The sequence below is a fragment of the Apteryx mantelli genome, chromosome 1 (genome assembly GCF_036417845.1).
Source record: "Apteryx mantelli isolate bAptMan1 chromosome 1, bAptMan1.hap1, whole genome shotgun sequence".
NCBI lineage: Eukaryota > Metazoa > Chordata > Aves > Apterygiformes > Apterygidae > Apteryx > Apteryx mantelli.
This window is the reverse complement of record NC_089978.1, coordinates 170,692,598-170,717,639: the sequence shown is the minus strand read 5'-3', so window position 1 is coordinate 170,717,639 and position 25,042 is coordinate 170,692,598. Positions and strand designations below refer to the sequence as shown.

At 36.1% G+C, this 25,042-nt stretch overlaps 1 protein-coding gene across 1 annotated transcript in view; it reads left to right on the top strand.

Annotated features, from left to right (window-relative positions):
- CFAP54 (cilia and flagella associated protein 54) overlaps positions 1–25,042 on the top strand; it is a 115,173-nt gene that overhangs the window by 28,513 nt on the left and 61,618 nt on the right. The window contains exons 16-29 of the mRNA XM_067297080.1: positions 278–336; positions 1,340–1,468; positions 2,146–2,293; positions 3,038–3,115; positions 3,201–3,322; positions 6,795–6,968; positions 9,990–10,082; positions 12,599–12,784; positions 13,868–14,010; positions 16,596–16,743; positions 17,725–17,880; positions 19,562–19,684; positions 22,902–23,045; positions 24,417–24,513. Coding sequence (XP_067153181.1) covers positions 278–336; positions 1,340–1,468; positions 2,146–2,293; positions 3,038–3,115; positions 3,201–3,322; positions 6,795–6,968; positions 9,990–10,082; positions 12,599–12,784; positions 13,868–14,010; positions 16,596–16,743; positions 17,725–17,880; positions 19,562–19,684; positions 22,902–23,045; positions 24,417–24,513 — 1,800 coding nt within the window. The remainder of the gene's footprint in view (positions 1–277; positions 337–1,339; positions 1,469–2,145; positions 2,294–3,037; positions 3,116–3,200; positions 3,323–6,794; positions 6,969–9,989; positions 10,083–12,598; positions 12,785–13,867; positions 14,011–16,595; positions 16,744–17,724; positions 17,881–19,561; positions 19,685–22,901; positions 23,046–24,416; positions 24,514–25,042) is intronic.

Below are 25,042 nucleotides of genomic sequence, written 5' to 3'. Positions count from 1 at the left end.
ATGGTCATTACAACTATGTAAGGAACTAAGAGATGGGTCCAAGTTTCATTGAGTTTGTTGGATAATCATGTACTAATTAGTATAATTGTATGTATATAGCTATCATGTTAAAACTCTGAGAAGTTGTTCAACAAACATAATAATTATCTCTCATAGTCAAGTACTGAATAACTGAATTATTGCCAGAGTCTTCAATTACTGGTAGATAAATCGAATGCTACTAAATTTATCTGAATATAGTTCATTTTCATTTCCTGATTTTTTTCCAATAAAAAAGAAGAAGGAAGCGCCTCTCTCTCACAAGATGAAACCCATGACATTCCTGAAATATTGATGGTAATGTCTAATTCGTTTTCATTAATATAACATTTTGAATAAAACAAGAACATTTATTTCCACTAGAAGTTTTTTCATAGAATTGTATATTTAATTTTATAAAGTTGAATGTTTATGATGTTTTGTACAATCATGCTAGCGCAGAGGAAAAACCAAAGATACTTTTTCAATCAAATGATTTCTTAGAAGCTTTGTATAGTCTATTATAGTCATCTGTGATATGGAAGAAATTTTATTTGAAATTTTTTTATGGCATGATCATGTTGCTTTCCATTGTTTGCTCTTTTTTAGGCTGTGTTGTGCCAATGCATAGTACCATCTTTAAAAGATTTAATAACACATTTTATTACATTACACAAACTTTACTCTTTGCTTCATTTCAGGAAATATTTGGGTTTATGCTTTTGTTTGTTTGTTTTGTAAGGGTGATGTGAAATAGGCAGAATATCCTGAGAGTCCTTGCTTTGTTCGGTGCTCAGAACTTTACAGAGGTATCCAATCAAATAGTTCAAAATTACTTACTAAAACAGCCTAAGAAAGAAGACATGCATTAATCTGAGGCTTCAGAAATTTTGTCAGCAGTATGTCTTACACATGTGGAAAACCTTTAATTCAGTAATAATCTACTTGAAGATGCTGGTTTCTGAAACCTTAATGTTTTCTTAAAAACTTCTAACAGAACATTATAAAACTGCCTATGAAAAATACTATATTTGTGAACTTAATTCTCTAAGTTCAGTTACAATCTGCTATTAACTTAATTCTTTGAGTCAGTGAATTTTTTTTGAAAGCCTTAAAATCAGCCTTAAATTAAAAATGACTTGAAATTCAAAACATCAATATTAGTATATGAAAACATGGGCAACAGTGCCTGTCTAAGGACTATTTGAAAGAGTTTTAACTGCAACAGTTAATAATAATAGCACTTTTACTTTTGTTAGTGCATATTAGCTTTTAATATTATCTAATGCAATGTATGCATTTCTGTTTGTTTTCATTTCAGAAAAGCCCTATAGAACAATTGCAAGTTGCTTATGAAAGCCTTGAAAAAGCAATTAATGAAATGAACATGTGTCGCTTAACGACCCTTCTACCAGATGGAAAATCAATATTTGACAACTGCTGTACAAAGGTAGAGTCTGCAAAAAGTTACATTGCAACAAAATTTATAAATAATCTATCGGATGTTGATGACAGAAAACTCATATTTTCTTCATACATAGAAATCTTAGCATTATCAAATCTCATCCTTCTGACCCACGTAAAAAGAGGATAGAAAATAGAAATCTCTCTAGTAGAAATAGCATTTTCTCATTCAATAATGAACTATAAACTCTTTTAGGTTTTCTTTGTCATTTTATTTTGGAAGTAATTGTAATTTGTATCTTTCTTCTAGGTTGTAAAGCAGAAATCCTTTTCATATTTATTGCTTGCAAATTAATTTTGGCCATTGGAGGGAGTCCAGATTTTCTAAACAATATTATTTTATACCAACATGCTCATCATAATCTTTGATTTGTGGATTGCTGGACACAATAAACCAAATTTTTCTACATTTCAGTATTTATTATTAATGCTGTTTCCTGTTGATTCTCAGTTTTTGTCTATTTTTCTCTGTCCATTATCCATGCTGTTCTGTTGAGTCATTCTCCTTCATCCTGTGCTTAATCGAATGACTGCATTCCGCACAATTATGACAATTTTTGGAGTCTTTCTCAATTTACTGAAGTAATATCAGCCTCAAGATAAATGTAGTGAATTATTTGGTATAAATCTGTGTTTGCTTCATTATTCCTTTCCATTTGTTAGGTAGACCTAGATGGCCAGAATTTGAATTCTTCTTTAGGATGGGATAATGATAAGCCAGAAACAGGTAATGGCTTTGTAATAGATTTACACTTGGAGCTTATTCAGGCCCAGCATCGAGTGGCTGTGAAACTTCTTAAACTGACACAAGGTAGGTTTCAGTAAAGCTAAATAATCTTCATAGATCAGAATCTTGATTAGAGTCCTCTGTTAGTATATTTTGTAATACTAAGATATAAAGGAGTATCTGCTTTCTGAAGTCTAGCCAATGTAGGGCAATCTGTATGCTGCGTACGGTCAGAAATTGCAGGGTTTAGATTTACCATACAATACTAGTTTCTAATCTATAATCAATCAGCAGGAGTTAAATTTTGCTAACAACTATTGGATTTGATTCCAAGACAGTTTGTTTTGGTATTTCGGTTGTAATATATACTGCTATAGTGTCAGTAAGAGAGAATCAGGGGATGCTGTTTTTTTCTGTAATGCTAATTTTCTCTCTAGAGAATGAGACTTGAATATTTTATTTGATGCTCTTTGTAATCTCCATTTCTATTCCTGTGAAGTCGTCCTTATCACTTCTGAGTCAGCAGATATCCTACTCCTTCATGCTGCTGCTGAATGTCTCCTGAAAAGACTATATTTGGTTTCCTATCCCTGTTTTTTTTTTTTTATAAAAGCTAGTATTAGCTTGATACAGCAGAGTTCCCCTAGTGGTAGAGTATGATCGTGGAATTCTTTTACTGGTGTGATCACTCTAAGAAATTCTGTTGAATCAAACAAAAGAGCAAGAGATGGAGCAGAGCTTTAATACAGAACTGCATATTAACCCCTCACTGTAATTTTTTTAATAGCACTGTCAGAATGAATAACTCATTATTTGCTTCCCACATAGGTGTTCAAAAGGATGACAGAAATCTGAAGTCTAACAAATCCCATGGGAAGAATATAAAAGATTGTCCTTATTTAACAGGTAGTACTTATTAATTAAGATTTTAGAAGTATAATACATGATTGCTACTGTTTTATAAATATGTCTTCAAATATCTTTTTTACAGAGGCAGTTATAATGAAAAAAATAAAAAAGAATAAATTATCCAGAGCAATCTTTTTGATGCAAAAGGCTTCACAGATGTTCCCTAAAGAGTTAACCACCTCTTCTCAAAGGCATCTACTTGAGGTAATAAAAAAACTCACGGTAGAATTTCTTTATCATTATCACAGTTTTTCATGTTCTGTATAGTTAAGACTCGGATTACTCCTTGCAAAAAGAAAAAATGGAAGGAAGTTGAGGGACATTGAGTTAACTGTTTGTAACTTCTGTTGCCAAACTTTCTCCAAAAAGTTTTGTTATGGTGAAAGAATAAAGGAAATTAAAACAAGGATAGAGCATATCCCCAAATTTTGTATGTATGTGCAGACTGCAGGAAACCTGAAAGAGACAATCTTTTTTTTCTATACCTAATTCCCTAGACTTGCAGATATGGATGTATGCTGTGCAGATTGTCATACAGATTTCCTTCTCCCCAGCACAACCTTCTACATTGTTCTTTTTCCAAAGTCTATAAATTGTCTTAGATTATGTTGGCTAGTGATGGTGAGATGTGCTTTATTTGATTCTTATTAAATAAACAGCTTAGAAATCAGAGATTTTGCAGTTTATTGAGATTAAAAATAGATTCTTCATGGGCTCATTCAAAGTCTTTGAAATCAACAGGAGTCTTTCTATGGAGCTTAATGACCTTTCTACCAGCATTTGTCCATTAAAATGACCTCCTTATCAGTAGAGCACAAAATTTGTTTATAGCCTGTACAAGACAGGCTATAGAAAGCATTGTTTTAAGTGCTGCAAATTTGGAAGCATGATAAAACACACATCCTTTATGTTAGAAGAATACAAAAATTGTATCAGTAAGACATACACTAAAAATGTCTTTCCCATATTCTTGTAAAATAGATGGCATTTATGAATATTAGATATAGTGATGTGGTATTAAAGTTGTTCCAGTAGTCATCAATGAAGATGTATAATCAAGTACCAAGAACTGTGTGGTTATCCCAGACATTGGCAAAGGCCTTATACTGTCCTTCACTATATTTTTGTTTTGTGCACATTTCAGAGAGAATTAGGTAAAAGTATATCATACGTTTGCAGCCACTTGCCTGAAAATGTCAAAATTAACTTTGTCTGGACAATCTTAGCATGATCTTCTTAAATAGCTGTACTCTGAATAAATTTAATTATCATCAATTAATTTTCCACCTTGAGATGGACAGTGCTCACTTCATGAACAGCAAACATATTTTTTTTCATGCTTATATGTAGTGGATTTTGCCTTTTTTATCATAAAACATACAAGAGCTGCATATAGAATTACTCAATTTTTATGGTCTTTTCTAAAAGACTCAGAACAATATTCTATCAATCTGTCTACAATTCAAAACAAGAAAGTACTGTTTTAGCATTTTATTGGGGAAATGAACAAATAATCTTGTCTCATGTAGTAAACCACTGGGCAGATATGGAACCTTCTGACTCCTGTGTCCACTTACGCAGGCTTAACTGTTTAAACTACTGGGTGCCCTTCATTTTGATTGATTTCTCTTGCAGATTTCTCTTGCAGTTGTTTTCATTCTTCCTTCCTGCCCTATATGTCCATTTGGAAGTCCAAGTCTTTATAGAGTTGGGTACACTGATGGTTCTTGTTGACCAGCAGTAAAACTTAATTTATATGATTAAAGTAATATCCCAGGGGAAGTCTGTGGCAGAGGCAGGGAAAAAATGTGGTTTGTCATAGTGACATTTGGCTTCCTCAACCATAAGATTATTCTTTCTCTTCTTGAAGCACTGCCAACATTCATTATCTTCCAAGTTCTGGATTTAATGAAGTATAGGTCATGCAGTACCAGTCTCAGTCACAACACTATCTTTATCCATCTCTGGAGCAGTTCCATCCTTGCACTAATAAGAAATAAGTCATGGAGGAAAAATGAGGCTGTGATTCTTTTAATTAAAAATTGTATCATAATACAGCTCTCTCTAAAGAGGTATCATTTTAAGGAAGCAATGAAGTTCCTAATTACTGATGGCAGAAGTTGAAAGGTTGTGTGGGGGTAAGAGTCACCCCATATCTTGTTCTGTATCTCATATTCTTCCTTAAATATTTCTCACTAGGGTGGAGGCAGCCCTGATCTAAAAGAGGAGGGAGTGGGGTGAAGTGAGGGGCTGTGCAAATGCTTAGCTGTATGATGTGACTAAGGCTCCATTAAATCTTAGTCCCCTATTTCGCTACAAATCTATGGCTATTTTTTGGTCATTTTTGGAGATGAGATACAAGGCTAAGGGAATCTTTGATCTGAACCAGTATGGCTGTTTTTTACAGCCTTATAAATGTATGTATGTTTTTTTCTCATGTTATTAATATTACTATAATGATGAGAATTGTCCAGGTGAATGTTCATGCCTCATTGATATAGATTCTAAGTGCAGTATTCTCCAGCATTCATTTCTCTTATGAACTTAAACAGTCCTGGTGCTGAAAAACTCATTTCATTTGGGATGCAGCTTGGTATGAGGAAACAAGAGATTGTTAAGGTGCAAGATTATAGGACTTTCAGTGTATAACCAATAACTTGGGGTTTTCTTCAGTATATTCTTCAGACTCAGTTCAGCCTAAACCATTGGTCCAGAGACCAACTCCATGGAACTATAAGGTATCAAATAAAAACCCTAAGTGTAGGAAGACTTTGCGTCTCTCTTGTCCCAAAGAATGTAATTCATCCAAAGCATACCCAGTCTCTTTGTTTCTGGGAGCTGGCCCTTTTAGCTTTGATTTGCTCTGGAGAGCAGGCACAAGTAAAGAAATAAACATAAGTTCTTAATATGAAATGCCCAAGTTAAGTTTCTCCTAACCTGATGATGCAAACAAGGTGAAGAAACCTAACAATTATTTGCCATTCAGTCTAGTTAGATCAAATTGTTTACAGATCCCTGGCCAAATGACTACATAATCACTATGTGCAGGAGGCCCTCATGTTTTGGGAAGAGAGTAATATTAATGGAGAAGGCCAGCAGCTAAGAGTGTCAGTCAGCTTACAGTTCTCTCGGGCTAACTGAGGAAAGTGGCATAGCCCTACTTTTTCAGTCCTGCATTCTTTTTCCTTTTCTTTATTTCTAGAATTAATTTATTTTCTCTGTTTCTGCAGTCCAGAAGATCAGTTTTCCTTCCCACTTCCACAGCTCCTTCAGAAATTCCACAGATTAGGTCTCCAGCTCTCTCCTAAAGAAGAATTAGTTTCTTGTGTCTTGTTGGAGCTAATCACAGGTCACCATCAATTTCTAATCAACATTAGTAGCAGTCACTCTCCATTTACTTATAGGTTCTTCTGAACTTGGCAGTTCCCCAGCCCTATCTCATATGCAACTCTGCATTTCTTTTATTGTTCATTGTGAAATTTATCTGCATATGTAAGGTTTATACAAAGTATCATTGATTCTGATTTGAGGTGTTAGAGGATATGAAAATCTATAAAAAGTTTTCTGTATTGCAGTGACTTTTTTCTTATGAGATCATTTTGAAAGTGACATATAAAAACAAAATCTGTTCAATTCTTATTTTTTAATTGTTTTTCCCTTTTAATTTAAATCACAGGAAGCACTAACTTTAATTGAACAAGTAGAAGCCGAACAGAGTGCATTATATCGCAGTCTAAAAGAAGTTATGAACAGTAAGAAAAAAAGCAAAACTCCTCCTCCTCCTATATTACTTTCTAGATCACATTGCTCCATGATATTTAGACCAGCTCCATTCTCGTCAGATGTTCAGGTAATGTTTTTTGTAATGATTGCATAAGAAATATATTAAACAATACATGAGAGCAAAAGTTGTTTCAGCAATGCTATATCATCACAGTTTTCTCTGCCATTCTTGAGAAGATCGTTATCCAAACTTAATTAATTGTGTTTTATTCCTGTGTGTCAGTGGTGACTCACTGTTTTGATCTTCACATTTACATGAGACTCTCTTCATCTCATACATCATGTTCTTTGGTATTTTTCACTCATTTACCCTACTGCCAAATGCTCATTCTCTTGTTTAGGAGCAGACATACCCCTAGTCACTCTCTGAAGAGATGAAAGGCTCTGACTGCATCATGTGGTGAAAGAATATACCTTGTCTGTTAATGAAGGGTTAAAGTAGTGTAGTTCAGCTCTGAAATCTGCATCTACCTTCTGCTGAACATCTAGAACTACAAAATCACTCAGGTTGGAAGCAATCTCAGAAAAGCTGTCTAGCCCAAACTCCTGCTCAAAACAGGTTGGCTGTGAGATCAGACCAGGTTGCTCAGGGCTTTATCCAGTCGCTTCTGGAAAACCTCCAAGGTCTGAGACTGCACAACCTTTCTGGGTAACCTGTTTATAGGGTGAAAACTTTTTCCTTATATACAGTTGGAACCTCTCTTGTTTCAATTTATGTCTGTTGTTTCTCATCCTCCTACAGTGCACCATTGTGAACAGTCTGACTCCATCTTCTTCATAATCTTCTTGTAGGCACTGGGGAGCTGCTGTTAGGTCCCTCCCCTTACCTCCCCAAAGACATCTCTTCTCCAGGCTGAACAAGCCCAGCTTTCTCAGTTGCTCCTTGCAGGGCCAGTGCTCCAGCCCCCGACCATCTTGGTGGTCCTCTGCTGAAATCACTCAAGTTGATCTACATCTTTCTTGTTGAAAAGATGAGAAGGGGCCCAAGATGGGCAGGGGCCCAAAATTGGCCGCAGTATCTAGATATGGTCTAACAAGTGCTGAACAGAGGGGGATAATCACGTTCCTCAGTCTCCTGGCTGTGCTCCTGTTAGTACAGCCCAGGATGCTGTTAGACTGCTTTGCTGCCAGGTTACACCACTGACTCATACTCAGTTTGGTGTCTAACATGACCTGCAGGTCCCTTCAGCAGAGCTGTTCCCCAGTCTGTCAGTCCCCAGCCTGTGTCTTTGCAAGAGGTTTTTCCTTCCCAGGTGAACAACTTTGCATTTGTCCACGTTAATTTTCATGAGGTTCTTGTTGGCCCGTTCCTCCAGACTGTCTAGGTCCTTCTGAAAGGCAACCCTGTACTCGAGCATATTGACTGCTTACCACAATTTGGTGTCATCTGCAAACCTAGTGAGTGTGTACTTGCTCTTTTCCTCCAGATCATTCATATTAAACAGGTCAGGTCCCAGGACAGACCACTGCAGTACTCCACTTGTCATTGTTCTCCAGATAGAATATGATCCAATAACAACTACCCTCTAAGTCTGACTTTCCAATCAGTTTTTACCCATTTAGTTGTTCTCTCCCCCATACCTATCATCCTAACTTGGATACAAGAATACTGGGAAGCAGTGTCGAAAGCCTTGCCAAAGCCAATGTAAATGACATCCCTGCTCTTCCCTCATCCACCAATCCAGTCATTTTGCTTTACTCTTGGTGAATCCATACTGACTGTTCCAAATCACCACCTTCTTCATGTGCACAGAAAGAATTCCAAAAGGTTGAGGTATGAAAAATCCACTAGCTGCAGTTTTCTTGAGAGAGAATTTTTCATAGTGATTTTGCAAGCTACTTTGAAATGATAGTATGCTTATGATATGTATAAAAACAGTGGAAACTCAAATCATATTAATAGTGCTAAGAACCTTTCTGTGACCAGTTGTTTTATAACTTACAGTTTTATTACAGTTTGATTAGTGAATTGCAAACAAAGTAATTTGGGGAAGGTTCTTCCTTTTTATCCCTAATGAATACAAAATTTAAAAAATAATCTTTAAAGTCTAGTAGTTCATCTTTTTTAATAAGTGTTCATTCATTTTGTTCTATGTGAGACAGTGCATATAACAGATTGGACCACTAGATGGTGAAATGTGCTTGTTGTTCTTATATTTTGTGACCAGATATTCTAGGAGGATTTTTTTCTAAAGATGTGCATAGCTGTTGAAAGAACATGAAAGTATCTTCTGTATTTCAACATTTCATTCTGAAAAGCCAGTCAGGATTCACTGTAAGACAAATCATGTGTATTACAAGAAAAAAATGAACATTTCACCTGTTCAGAATTTTTAGATGTTGATAAATGACCTCATTTGCCCAACCTGTAGTCTGTTTGAAGGTCTGCTGAAAGTAAATTGACTTACTACAGTTCCTAGTGGAAGAAGTTTAATGCAAAGAGAACTTAATCAGATGTATAACTTATTGAAATCCATGGACCCAGTTCTGCAGAGAAGAAATCAGAATTAGTTTTCGTATTTGATCTGACTGGGTACTGATCCAGGAATATATGCTTACATTCTTACTTGCTTAAAGATATTGAAAAATGTAAATAAGATACCCAATGAGATTATCAGCAGCTCTGTGGCATTAAAACCCTATCGATTTCAATAGGAACTAAGAACATTGCTTGTTTAGAAAATATTGCTAGATACATATCTGCCTTTCTGTTATCTGCTTTTAAGGATTTGTCCTCAAGTGATTTGCTGAATCAGAATCTGATGTCAGCTTTAGAAGAATACCATTATAAAAATCAAACAGGGGCTCCGGATGACTTCAAATCTATAGGATGACCTATAAGATCTATGATTTGGGATATATTTGATTTATATTGACAGGATGATGGAGAAACATTGGCTTTTATTGCCACTGTAGTATACCTGTTTTCTGGCAAAATCAGTTAATCCATTTTTCTAGTGCAGTTAGACTATTAATTGTTATAATTAAAATTTTGCTGAGATCATTTTGAAAAAATTAATATATTCTATGTTAGGCAAAAGTTGAAAATGATATATATCAACTAATTATGTTTTCATTTTCTTTGAAGGTTTCATGGTACAGCATTTTGGGCTGTGTAACAGCAGGAAGTAATATGAAAGTAAGGTTAAATAACAATAAACTTCCAAATGCAGGAGAAGAGGTAAGACAGAGATAAAACTGATGCAGATCATTTTCTCTTTCTAAAAGACTCTGTTAACTTTCTAAATGGATACATCTGATATCTTCCCCATCTTTTTTTAATCAGGTAACTGGCCAAGTCTTTGACAAACCTTTTGATCTTTATTTGAAGTATTTGAAATTCTGCTAGGTTGAAGGCATACTATATTCTGGGAGCTTTTTTTGAATAATGATTTGAATGCTTTAAAGGCTTCATGTCAGAGAAGACTCTGTCTCTTTTGTTATAACTCTGTTTTTCTGAAAGGCATCTAAAAAATGCAAAGTCAAAGGGAAGTATGTGATGTATTTATAGGGTGTGCCCCAGTCACTATGCTCTTTCCAGGATTCAGAAAAAGAGAAATTCTGAAAAGATTTAAAAATTATTTTAATATTTTTATTAAAGTAATTGTGTAACTCCTGTCAACTATTTCTTCTTAAGAAGATCTTGCCTTCCCTCATTCTGGCAACATGATAATATCACTCCTTCAATAGTCTTCATGTTCAGACGTGATTGACTGTCTAGCCATTCTCCTCCCTTTTCATGTGGTATGAATGGGCACAGCATCATGCCACACATCTTTGATTCTTCATGCCTGATCATGTAGCTGCGTTGGTCCTCTTTATAGTCACCCTAGCCTCTTCTATTTATTTTGTCATTACAATTTGACATTTTATTTTCTGATTTTGTTTTACTTTTCTGTTTGGTGTTAAGCTTAGTTTTTTTTCTTTTGTCTCACCCCTTGATGTTCCCAACATTCCTGGCAAAGGCCTGCACAGACAGAGTTCAAGTTCTGCTTCTTCATCACTTAGGCATGGTCACCTGAATCATTGCCATTGCCTTGTCACCTGAAGGAGGAATATATTTCATCCAAATGCTCTGTATGTTGGCTTTTAAGAAAACAGAAATGGTAAAAAAGCTTCAGCACATCCTCTTCAGCAAATTTGTTTCTTTAGTCTCAGACCTGAGTGATCAGTTTTCTATTTTGTACGCTTCTTTATTGGGTTGGGGGGAAAAGTAAGATAGTTTTCAGCTCATTGCAGGGCAGGCGTCTGGTTTGCATTGTGACAGAAGAACGATGTCAGCCTCTTATTCCTCATGTTTCAAGTTTTCCTGGCTTTGTGAGCGATGCCGATATTCCTGTCTTTGGTCATCAAGAGGAAATCTTTCCTTTCATACCTGTTCCCTCCACCTCCCCCCAAAAAAGGAAGATGTATGAAAAGAAAAGATGTGTGTAGCTACTGGCATTAGGGGCTTTGATGTTTTTCATAGTATTCTCATTATCAAATTCAGAGAATCAAGCTTCCTGTGATGTCTAGTGAGCTAGTTTCAGTTTACTATCCTGCTCCATATGAGCTGTGTTTCACTGGAGACTTTCACCCCTGCTAGCTGTTCTCTCTGTGAACTTCTGGCAGTTCATCCAAGCCACAGACTGTCTTAGCTCTGGCAGACACTACAGAGGCACAGACCTCAGGTTAACCATATGCCTCAGCAAAGAAATTTCTGATTGCTTTAGGATATGCCTTTGAAAACACTGATCTGCAGAGTAAGTCACCGTCTGCCTGCTCCATCGAAAAGGCTTGGAATTCTTGGTGGTGGAGCAATCTATCAAAGTATCAGCATGAGAAAAGCTTGCTCTGAAGGGATGCTATGGACTGTGTTATGCTAATTTCTGGTCTGCTGGTTCAGGCTTCAGCCCCAGCATTTGAAGGGATTTCTTTTGTTTAGATGGCTCCTTATGAGGGCCAGGCAGACAGTATTTATATAAGAGCTCTGGATGCTGTCCATCGTATCTGTGTTGATGCTGTGCCTCATTCATTGTATCAATTGTATGTTGTTTCAAGATCCTAAAACTTTCCATTGTGTAAGTTGTCCTGTTATTGAAGGGAAGGCAGAAAAAATCTGTTAGGAGCAAGCCGTGATGTTGAAATGCGGGTGGACGAGTCCTTGAAGAAGAAATGAAAAGAGGATTTTCAAAATATAATGTCTATATACCTATTGACAAACTGCTCATTTCCCCTTCCAAAGTCCTGTTAATGATGTTGAGAGAGCTTGAGACACCCTCTCTCCATATCTATTACATCCATGTGGCCTATATGCAGAAGAGCCACGTGCTCTTTCTCTGGAAGCACAGCTCAGGGCTAGAATGTCTCCAGTTCAAGCATGCACATCCACAGTGTGCAGGTGCTTATGGACAAAAATGTCTTGGAGAAGCGCCAGGTACTGGTATTTAACTCTTCTCTTAGGTTAGGTTTTCTCTTAGGTTCTCTGTGTACTCAGCTGCTTTTCAGAGAAGACTGGTACTTTTTTTCCTGTCATTTCATTGTTTTCTGAGTCTCTTCAGCACTCTAAACAACATAGTATTACATGACATATATATTAGTCTAGGTTGTACTTTGATACAAGACCATTAAATAATTTAACAATAAAAGTTTACAGTTTGAGATTTTTTTTTTTTGATGTATACCATGCATATAACTTGAAAGTATTTTTATTGATAGATACCAGCTGATGGGAAAAGCCTCTTGGAAATACAAGGCTTAGATCCCAATGAAAAGTACATATTTGCAGTTGCAGCATATTCTTCTGATGGAAAACTTATTGGTGATGCTATTGGGGAAATGACTAAACCGATCCTTGCTTATCCACCTCTTTCTGCTACTTCTGTTCGAGCCTATCTAACTCAGGTAAGGATAGAGTCTTAGGTAGTAAATACATACTTTAATTTGTTTGTATTTGCTTGTTCTCACAGGTAGCTCTAAAACCTTTCTGGTCAAAACTCAAGACTTCCTTGCCAGGAAGTTTGATTAGCAGAGATCACAATTTTATCATCGCAAATGACATTTGAGTAACTCAAATAATTCTTGGTTCAAAATGATTAGAAATTCCAGGTAGCTGGAAAGATGTCTCTCAGCTAGTTTTCTTATCCCCATTTTGATTGTCCTGTTTGTCAGTTTGCATTTAACTTCTTTTTAGTTTCTTCCTTTTTATTATTTATCTTTTCACTTTTGTGATGGAGGCCAAGAGCTAGAAATCATCTTATTAGTTATTAGAGTATGGAATGAAAAATGTGACTGAACTTTCCAGGTGCCAAATCCGACCATTTTCTATTGAAATTATTTTTGTAGTGAGTTGTAGAAGGCCACATAGGCTTATAAAAATTTCCTGTATTCTTAACAAAGAAAATTTAAAAGAAATTGTGGCATGGGGAAAAGGTGGAATTTTCTAGCCTCACAGATCATGGGAAAGTGTTAGAAGATTTCCTAAAATCTGCTAGAGTAAGAATTATCCTCATGAGCACACTACTTGTGTGGCTCCATTTACACCCCATGATCCAGAGCAGCTGGCATTCTGCAGTATTAACAAAGGTAAAATGGACCTAGATGAAATAATCCATCTTCACAAACTGCAACACGATACCTCCTAAGAATTCCAGAAAGGACTGTTAGATCCTTGGTTAATAGTCAAGAATCTCTGTTGCATTCTCTGATGCTAATTCTGAAGGCAAACTAGTATTAGCAGACTCAGACTGCTATTACATACATTTTATTCAAATATGTCTCAGAATATTCTTACAGAAATTGGAAAGTTCTGTGTTGTAGGAGGGGAGTTTTAAACCCATCTCATTGTAATTATATTTGGCTTGGTTATTTGAAGAACATGAGAATTTGTTAAATTTATTTTAATGAGCAATTAATAAACATTATAAAATGAAATGTAATCATTTTTCTCTAAAAAAGCTGCATAATTAAAATTTATATTTTTTGTAGGTAGCCTATCAGACTGGCAATTATACATTAGCTAGAGAAGCATTTACACCAATGTGGGATTATTTTGTTTCAAATTCTTCTCCACCACCTGCCAACACAGCTGTTATTTCTGCAAGCAGTAATTTGACTATATCTGAAAACAGGTAACTGGCAAAAATAAAATTAAAATAATAATTAATTATAGAGGTGCACATTTTATTTTAAGTGTACCAGGTTGTGAAATGTTGTTCAGACTTGTGATAAGAAAAACATTCTAAAAAAAAAAAAGGTGTTAAATGCGTCATAAAAATACAGTGTTATAAAACTAGCACAGGAGTTTTTGTTATTTATGTAACTGCTAGCATTTATGCACCTAATTCTTTATGATGATTGTTTCCTTGGTTAAGATAATTGGCAAGCATTTATAAAGTAGTCATTAATTCTGTGTGAATGCATTTTCATATGCAAAATGTGTAATATGCACTGGGTTCCTGACTTTCAGTTCCAGCTAAGGGAGTGGTTGGGCTCAGAAATTTTGACAGATCTGTCAAGAATACCACCCAAAATATGTGGATGCTTGCTGATTTTGTTTTGGGGTGGTTGTATAAATCTGTCAATAATCTTTAAATATACTAAAGCGTTTTAGGAGAAATCTTTTTAAAATTAATTCATTTATAAATATTTTCCAAATGTTCAACCATAATATTATAGGTTTTTCATGATGACAAAGCCAAGCTAGAAATTTTGCAGTTAAATCCACTTAAATTCCACAGATCCAAATGCAAAAACAAACAAATCAAAACTTACTTAATTCCCAGATTAAAAAAAAAAAACTTGCATGAAATAAGACTTAATAAAATAAGACTGTTAATAAAAAGTGCACTTTTAAATATCAGTCAACTGCTTATAATTTGATAATTAATTAACATCTAAAATGGCTGAACACAGACCATCTTCAGTTGTACAAAATTCTTTTTACACTAATGCTTTCAGTGGAAAAGTTTGGGCAACATTGTGGCGAAGACAAGAAATAGGTTTGTAGCCTTTGAGTTTGTTTGACAGCCTGACTTGTAGTCTTGAAAGGGTAATGATAAGAAGTAACCTTCTTACTTGTGTTTTAGTAGTTCTATGAAACATAGAAGAAATAAAGATCTTTGTTTCGAGAAATATATATATTGGTTTTTTTTCTTAACAGTTTGGCCATTATACTTCCATTTCCTCTTTATGGACAGGATATCCAGTAATCAGCTCTTCCGAGACATAGAAAGCAGATAGTTTTGTCTGTATTGTATTTTGTTTTCTCAAACTTCAATCAGAGCCTGTGCTTCTCCCGTGGCCACACTGATGGATGCAAGCCCACAGTGTAGGCTTAGGGGAGGTTTGGGTCATGTCATGGGAGAAAGTAATGTGCCTGAGTGTACTTCTTGTTAGCTGGGGCTCAGCCTGATCTTGAAATATGTATCCAGTCTGTCCTTCAAGTGCCCCCACGTGTTTGATACTAGGAATACAAGTTGACTGAGGGTCTTAATGGTACATACTGTAAGACCTGTTAGGATTTACAGGCAGCGTATGGACTGCCTTGATTCAGACAGATGATCACTAGGTATCTTATTTCACGGTGATGTGGGTGTTTTAATTTTATCCCTGGCCTGGGCAACAAAGTAGGAATGCAAGTCTGGTCATTGTGACTCTTTTTTGCGCTTGTTTTTCATTAATCTTGTGTCTAACCAGGTCTTATTTTTACATGCACAAAACTCTAGAGATAACATTCAAATGAAGCTACTTTCAAAAGAATCAAATCAAGATAGCAGATTTTGAATAGATGTGCAAAGTGTTCTGGGGATTTTGTTTTTCCAACATTTACATCCAAACCTTACTTCCATTACAATTCATATGGAAGATTCTCAAGGCTGCAGTATCAGACCTGAAAGCAGCCAGTTTCAGTTTTACTACCTGGTAACTGAGAAATTAATTGGACTAGCTAGAAAGTACATAGGACTCATAGAGACAGTAGAGGGAGCTGGAGGGAAAGGAAAGCTCTTTTTTCCAAGAGGAAGCTCTGTTGATACCCTGGTAATGTCAGCTATGTGCATGTGTCTATTGATCTTCCATCTTGAGTTTCAGTCTCTTTTAGGAAGCACAATCAAGGAGAAGCTAGATGTGTACTTCTTATATATCATAATTATAAGATTGTTGCTATAATAAGTATGAATAAAAGGACAAATGCCTCCTCCCTCCAGGAATGCAAAAAACAACAACAAAAAGCAGGCAACTGAGAAAGATTCTGTTTAGACTTGCAATACGTGACACCAGTGATAAAAAGGAGTCTGTTATTACTACTTAGTAATATGTATGCACAACTGCATGTGTCATCACTTATGTTACATATTACTATATACAGGACAATAATAAAGAGCATGTGTAAAAGAAGACACAGGTAAAATAAATACCCTGTAGCATCCCATGTTTTTACAGAGGTTTCAAAATAAGTGTCACTGGGTTAGATGAAACAACTAAAGGAAAAGGTGTCTTAGGTTAGTAGGAGGTGGGCAGCAACTTGAAATGGAGTCTTATCACATTTATTTATAGTCTTTAAGTTAGAAATTTTAACCAGTTTGTTCAGTTTTATGTATGAATCTCATTTCCAGCACTAGCTGTATTAATCCTTTTTGTCTATCATTTTACAATTAAAGACTGAATTTTCATTTCAGGCATGCTTTTATCATTCTTTTGCTTTTTTATTTTGTAGATTATGTTTTAAGGCTCTATCTCAGACCTCTCCTATTGCCTTGCAACTCTTTCTGAGGAATATATTTGCTATTAGTGACATTAATGTTATGGAAGGAGCACTATTCTGTGATTCCATCTGTACCAGTGAGACACTTTATGAGGAACAAGTATGTGTAGCTTAAAATAATATATTGGATTTGATTTTACTTTCTGATCAGCTTTATTTCAACATCCCAAGATAAATGTTGCAATGTATTAATCCTACTCGCAGTGTACTTCAATTTCTGTTAAGGTACCTGGTCTTCCTTTCTGAAATATTTTATTATTTGCATGTTACTTTGCATCTTGGTAGAAAGCCAGTTTCTGGATCAGTCATTCCCTCATTAATGTCCTAATCCAAAGCCCACCAATTTAACAGAAGTATTTTCCTTGACTTCAACAGTATTAGACTATATTTTAAGACGTATAATCATTGTCATTTTTGTTCTGCTTGGATGCAGAAGGTATTTTTAAACATCTCTGCTATTTAATATGTACATTTTCATTAATATTGAACTTCTAATGGGGTTTTGTGGTTGTAATATGCTGAGCTTCTCTTATTTCAAACTTTCTTACAAATAACAGCATGTTAAGTTCATGGCACACAAAGCTTTCTTTTTTATTTAGATAGTCAAACTTTCACCTCTGTATTATTCCAGTCTTTTTTGCAGAAGAACTTGTTTCATACAAATGTGAGTAGTCTTAGTGATTACTCAGTGACTTCACTGGATCTGCTCACATGTGCAAGGACTGCTGCAGATAAACTGGAAGGGAAAGAAAGGCCTTTTTGTCCTGCTGTTACTTACTTTGAGAGGTTAGCATGTGAAATTTCCAGTCCGCTCAGGTTGAGGTTGCAATCCAGGCTTTGTAAATGGATAAATTCAGAAGACAAAATTAGTTCAAAAGCAATGGTTTCCTTTAGAATCACAAATAATATTGCATTTGTTTACATACTTCTAACACATATCACTGTAAACTCATTTCTAAACTCATATCTTATTTGTTGCTTACACTGCTTTTAAATTGCAAGAACCTCTTTCTTCTTTCACTCTAAAATGGTTTTAAATAATAGAATTTATATTCAAATCAAAATGCTTATTCTTTTACAGGTTGGTAGATTAGCAGAATGTGAAAGAATGGCTGTGGCAATTGAACTTAGTAGTTGGTTAAATGACGCAAATTATGTCCTGCAGGCTGTTGTACAATGTTACGGTCTCCTTGCTCCAATTATTTATCACAAGATTTCTTCAGTCGCGGTAGTTCAGGTGAGAACACTTTAAGACAGAGCAGCTTGTGTGCAAGTCCTGTGATGACAGTGATTTCAATTAAACTTATAATGGGATGTACAGGAGGAGAGCCAAACATCTAGTCTTTGAGTTCTTAGGAGCTGCTGAAAGAAAAGCCTCTAATGTTTTTATGCATTCCCAATGCATATGTTCAGTGTATTCAGCACAGATTCTGCTCTCAGATATGCTAAAGTAAATCCAGAATATTGTTTGTGTCTTCAGGATGATTCATTGGTATGTTTAAACTGTAGTAGAATCTGTGACATAACTTTTACTTGTTTTCCATTTACAAATAGCAGTTTTGAGGGGAGAAAAGCAGCATGGGTTTTTTGGAATGTTTGTTTCATTTACAGTTCTCTTTTCCTCCAAAAGAGAAGGCAGCAGTTCAATGTTTTGATAAGGCACTCTTCAGTTTTCAGGCGTTGAGTTCCTTTCCAGAAGCAAGCACCTTCTCTTTGAAAACTGAGAGTGCCTGAATCCTTTCCCGCCATTTCTGAAGCAGCATGCATGCTTTTTATTTTTGGCAAGAATATAGGAGAAACATGCATGTGATCAGATAGTTTTGTCAAAGGACAGCGAGAGCATGGCTGCTCTGCGAGGATGGATGATCTGGGGGGATGACCACAGTGCAGGCAACACAGGGCCCTCACTGACTAGGGCACAGACTGGCTGCATCTGAACATGGCAGGCGGAGCAGGGTGCTGGTGACGAACAGTACCAGGGAAGGAGAAGTAATCAGTCAGGTCTAGGGTCCATCAAGGGGCAAAGTCTGGAGCAGTAAGAGGTGAAGCCAAAGACAGACTGGAGTCAAGGCTACAACATAGGTCTAAAGGGTGCATCCAGGAGACAGGCTACCTACAGCATAGGTCTGATGTCCACCTAGAAAGCAGAGACAGAGACAGGACTGGAGACAGGTACACCTATCACATAGCTCAGGCAGGGAATGAAGGCCCAGACTTGAGCTTAAATGGAGCTCCTGGGCAGAGGCCTCAGGAGGGGCTGATCAGGGCAATGGAGGACTATTGGGACACTCAGAGCCCTGACAAGTTTTTAGGAGCATTTAGGACTGCACAGATTATATTTACATAAAGTGATAATCTCTTGTTTAAGAAGTCATTGGTTGTGATGTCCTACCAAAGGCACAGCTAGCCACTGGAAATGGCTCCTGTTTCAGTTTTCCTATTTTAAGGGAAAAATAATTTAGTCGCATGTTCTTTTCATGTCTGTTAGACAGAAATGGGGGAAAGAAGTCTTTTATTTTTAGAACAGTTTGGAAACATTTTTCTTTCATTTACAGTTCTGACCAGCTCAATATAGTTGTAAGCAGTCCTCTAGTAGGAGTATGTAATCTCACTGAATTAAGCATTCCTTGATTTCATGTTGATTAAATCAGCAAAAATATCCATCATATATCTGTAATTTAATATCTGTGATTTTGTGTGGAACTTGTCATGTATTCCACCAGGCTGTGGATGAAATCTTGACACTATTAAATTAAATGGAAATTTTATTATTGGCTTTTGTAGAGCTAACATTTCATCCTATCTATTAGATTTTAAAGTAGTTTTAAAGTTCACCATCAAATGCAATACACTGTTACAGTGAGAGGTACAAACTTTTAAGTGTGCTCCAAACTTAGTTTTAACCCTTGTATTTACAGATCCTCATTAAGTGTTTGGCAGTCCTTCAAGAAATTCCAAGTGCTACTTTGCAAAGGAAACAGGCAGGATGTTATGAGAGTATTCAGCATATGATAGCTTGTGCTTCATTTTATACAGCAAAGGTATTGTGTATATTATTGTGCTTACAATTCAGCTTAAGATATAGCTTTTGTCATTTAAAAAAAAAAGTCTTAATAAGGTGGCTTTCAGAGTGATATCTTAGAGAACCAGCACTCTTAAATAGTAAAGGTATGGAAATATTTATTAATATTTTTGCATCAGTACATTTTATATAATAATGACATTTTGACTTTTTAATAAAATTGAGAATTTTTGTTTGTTCAGAAAATAGACTGTAATTATTAGCCAGTGACATTAGGTTTGTGCCATTTCATGTGTTTTACATTTTATACCTTCTTGCAAATAAGACTCCTTTAAATGTAAAATACAACTTTAGAAGTTCATTAACTGCAAAGAGCTCATATTGTAGTTTTAATCAGATTAACAGGTATGGTTTATTTCCTATTTAGACACAAGAAACTTTATACTGTTTGGTCCTACATGTTGGCAGGAACCTAAACACGCTAACTTTTAAACATAATACATAGCTGCAGATCTCATTTATGCTTCCAATACTCAAACTATTTGAATGACATAAGGAGAATGTGGTGCATGTAGGAATTATTTCATGAGGTAGAGCCATGTTAGATTCAGAATGCATGCCATGGTAAATGTATGACCTGGGAAAAGGCAGATTCCTTCTAGCTTTGAGCACACCTCAGCCAAGAGTTCTTTCTGAAGCTGAGCTGTTGCTACTGCTTGGAGGCATTCACCTGAGTTGGCTGTTCCCTTACCTCAGGCTTTATAGGAGCTGGATCTTTGTAGTCAGCTCACAAGACCATATCATCATCAAAAGTTTTAAGTGCACTGCAAGACCCAGTCTGCATTCTTCTAAAACGTATAAAGATCAGTTTGTTAGCCCTAGTGTTGTCAGTGTCTTGGTATTAATCAAATTTTTCATGGCTGTGAGGGCTGTGTGTGCAGTGAGGGCTGGCTGCTCTCTAAGGGCCGGGGAGCCACAGGAGATCCCATGGTCAGCAGGTCAGGGGCCTCCCCAGCCAGGGCCCGTCCACCAACCCCAGCAAGGAGTGGGGCAGGCTTGGGGGTGGTAGCCAGGTTCAACCAAGAGTCCATAGCACCAGGCAAGTTTGTAGTGATGAGTCAGGTCCAAGGTCAAGCTGGAAAATCAATCTGCAGGTCAGGATCAGGTCTGGTGAAGGTAATGAGAGTCAGACACAGTCCAGTGATGGCTGGGCAGGTCTATCATGATGAGATAGGTCCAAGGTCAAGCCAGGAAGTCAGCCCACCTGTCAGGGTCCAAATCAACAGGATTCATTGCCAGGCAAGGGCATGGCTGTGGCAGAGCTGGAGACCAGGACTCTGATGACATTGCTGGAGTAGGGACTGACAGTCCTGGGCTGATTTGAAATGGGGCTCCTGTGCCATGGGCAGGGGTAGGGGGAGGCACCAGGTGAGGCTGCTCAGGGCCAGCAAGGTATGTTAGTGCAGTCAGGGCTCTAACAGGCTGGCTTCTCTGGCTCTTGCAGTACAAATCATGGTGGTTGCCAGCTTCAGTGCTGCTGTCTTGGTTCCACAATATTGATTGTGAATGTTTGTGGCACTAGGAAATTTAACTTTCTACTGTACTTGAATCACTGCTGTTGTTCATCTCAGGACACCTGACTTGTCAGCATTTCTGGAGCTTACCATGTTTTATCTGATTCGTATAGCCTTTCTGTCCCAAGTCCAAGGCCAGCAAATGCACCAGATGAGGGATACACCATTGCACAAGTAATTCCAGATTCGCTAGCAGAGAGAAACAGTGATTCTATGGAAATGGTGTGTTTGATGTCCCATGATGATTTTTGAGGGTCTAATCCATGAGGCATTCACAACCCATGGCTGATGATTGAGGAAGCACTTGCTTGAGGAAACGCTCTTTGAAAAAGAGATGTCTGAATCATCTTGTATCTCAGTTTCCGAAATAACTTTCATGCTTTCATGCAGTAGTATTCCTTATCTAGTGCTATTTGCAACTGAATTAATCAATGAACTTACTATTTTCTGTTCAAGAGTGAGCATGACATGCCCAATCTCATTGATTCTCTTTCACTTTCTTTAATCGTGAATGTGTCAAAAAATATCAAATAGATGAAGCTCTGATGACTCCCAGTCACTTGAATTCTCTAGAATTTAGTTAATGTATTTGGAAAAATGTATTCCTTCAAAGTCCTGAACATCCTGATTTATTGAAAAGAATATTCCTTTATGGATAAGTATCTCAGTACAGAAAAGTATCTCAGTGAAGATACTCTTATTAGGTTCATTTTGTTAAAATCTGTTTTCAACACGTACAATATTTCTTATATTCTTAAGTAGCTCCTTTCTTTAAGACAGCTGGACTACAAGTATGTTCCTCAGATGTTTACTTGTGACTATTTCTTTACATCACTTATTAGTTCCAAGGTGTTTTTTTTTCCGAGTAAGGTCGATAAATTTTCCTCCAAAGCACCTTAATACTGTGCTTGTTTGTTGTTGGATTCCCCAGTTAAATGACTGTCTGCTTGTATTGCTGATTTAATTCTCCTTAGACATAGCATTTCAAAAGAATAGCATGCATTTGGTGAATTGCAAATGCTTATGAATCCATGGCAGATAGCTTTATATAGTCAAATTCAGACCACATACTGTATTTATCTTAAAGTAATCTATATACTTATTTTCTGTTCCAAAGACAGATAATCACAAAGTTTTCCTAAAGTGAAGTTACCTTGCATACTTTGGAAGTATTTTGGCCTTTAGCGTTCTGTCTAAAGAAGATAAAGCCATCTAAAAACATCCCCCACACAGTTCATTTGTAAATGTCGTGATTCACTCTCCTTTTCCTAATACTGTTGAGATTTTTGTATGTGCACTTAATACCAGTGAGGTAAATGAGGATCATTTGGTTACCCTTTGTATTCTTTGATAGCAGTGCTGCATGAAGATAGGGAGAATGTTGATCACAGCAATAGATACTTCTAGTTAAATCTTTCTTTTCTCTGATAGTTAGAGTCTATGCTTAAGCAGCAGTAGAACATTTCTATAGCACATCTGCAATTCCAATTATTTTGCAGGCCTATAGTCCAGGGGTTTATTTTATTAATCAAAACTTAATTATTGAGTAATTAACTTCTATCTGTAATATTAATGCATTTTGACCCGTTATAGATAGCAGACAATAATTAAATATTATGTGTTATGCAAAATGAAAATATGTAACAGGTGATTCTTTAATAGGTACTACGTTCATGGAAAGAATATGAACTAGCAGTAATTGTTGTTAACTACGGAAAAAAATTGTTGGGTTCCCCGCAGACAACTTCATTCTGCCAGTCAGGAGCTACGAAAACTGAAGAAACACCCGCTAACACAGAAGTTGAAGTAATTGCTCTGATTTTCACTTTTTCTTTTCTCTAAATAGAGCATTGTATTAGTTTAAAGACCGTATTTATTAACTTTTTGTTATAAAAGTGATTTTATAGAATAAGAGTTCCCAAAGTATAGCTGAGAGGCCTCTGTTTAATTGTAGCTATTTTTTTAGGATCAGCTGCAGATTGAAGTGGGTAGAGGTTTTTATCTGGTTGATCCGGTTAGCAATATTCCAGGTCAGAGCCATGAGGATCCTGTAGACATCAATATCAGCATCCCTAACTGATCTTCACATATAGTCTGTAGGAATGCTCTATTGTACAGAAAAATAATTAAAGAATTGTACAAGAATCTCAAAAGTATCCTAATTAATGTAGAAACTTAACCTGTGCATTGTGCAGCAGCTGCTTGAAACTGATTCATCATAGGAGAGTAACTTGGGAATTGTGTAGACTTTGAAAATACTTTCTTAATGGAGCAAGAACTTTCAATCCTCAGAGAGCTAAATACTTAAGTTGCAAAGGGATGCAGTAGGTTGTGAGGATTTCCTACAACCTAGAATCAGAGTAAAGGTATTTTGCAAATGTTATGTTGTTTCTCCAGACTTTTCTGTCTGTTTTTTCTTTAAATAATTTTGGAAGAGATTTTACTGCAGAGGAGTTTGTTTGAAAAAGCAGTAAGAAAGTAGGATAAATAAGAGAGGAAGAAGGGAAGCAGTGTGAGCACGAAGCTGAGATAGATTGAAGAGAGGGGCAAAAGATCAATCAGCTGACAGGGAAGGATTTCTGGAGTAACATTTGTAGGAGACTGATAGCATCCAGGAGAAGTGATTTTCTCCATTTTTTATAGCTGAATTTGTGATGGCTCCTCCCAAGTTTGTACTAACAAAGGAAAAGGAATGTAAGATCATAGGAACAATATTATACTTTGTGCTGAGTAGGACTGACTGAAAATTATATTTTCACTAAAATGAAAAAATAGAAACTTCTCCCAAAAGAAGATTTTGATTGCTGTGGGAAGTAAAATCTACAAAAGATTTATTTTTATGAAAGGCAACATATTTTGTCAAAAAAGAAAAAAGTTCAAATATGTTGTTGCAGTACCAGTGGAAATTCCCTAAAAATTTCTGTGGTGGCAGAGCAACCCCAGTGACTCTCTTGGAGATTAGTCAAGAATGAATCATGGCCAATTTTTCAAAGCCATATTTAAAAGATTTATCAGCATCAATTTTACCTCATCTGAAAACCAAAAATAAGACAATATTGATTAAATCACCACATGTAGAATTAGAAGACTTGTAATATAACCTGAGTCCCACTATTGACCTCCTGTTTTCAGTTAGATAAAAGCTAATTTCTCATAACTAAGTATTTGATATTCCAGGACAGTTTAATGAAGATATCGCAGTTAGCTGCAGTGGAAAAAGCAACAGAAAACCTAAGTGCTCTTGAATCAAATCTGCTCAAACTGACAAAACCAGGTGGGTGTAGTATTAAAACACTCCTTACCTTTTCCGATACAGTTTTCTGTGGTTTATCTGTAAAAATTATTTGCCTAAGAAACACTTTTATTTCTTATATATTCCATTATAAATCCACCAAAATCACAATTTCATTAATCTTATTTATCTATGGTAGTAATGTGTATAATGACTTTTATTTCTTCTTTTTCATCATTTCCACAAAAACATTCATTCTTTCTTAGAAAGAAATGGTCACTTTTGTTTTTTTTCTGCTATCATATGTGTTCTCCCAACCTGTGTAAATTGGGTTCCATGTTATTTAGGCTTGCTTTATCTTCCTAAATTAGAAAATGCAGTGGCAAAAAACATTGCCCATCTATAGCTTGTGTAATTTCATGGTCCTAAAACTGCTAGTAGGAATGTCCATTGCAGGAAATTTTAGTGGAGAAAAGGGTTCCTAAAGAAAGCTAGCAGAAGTTTTCCTCTTTTTAAAAGAATTACCTTAATTACCTTGTAACTCAGCAATGAATATATTGGCTTTAAAATA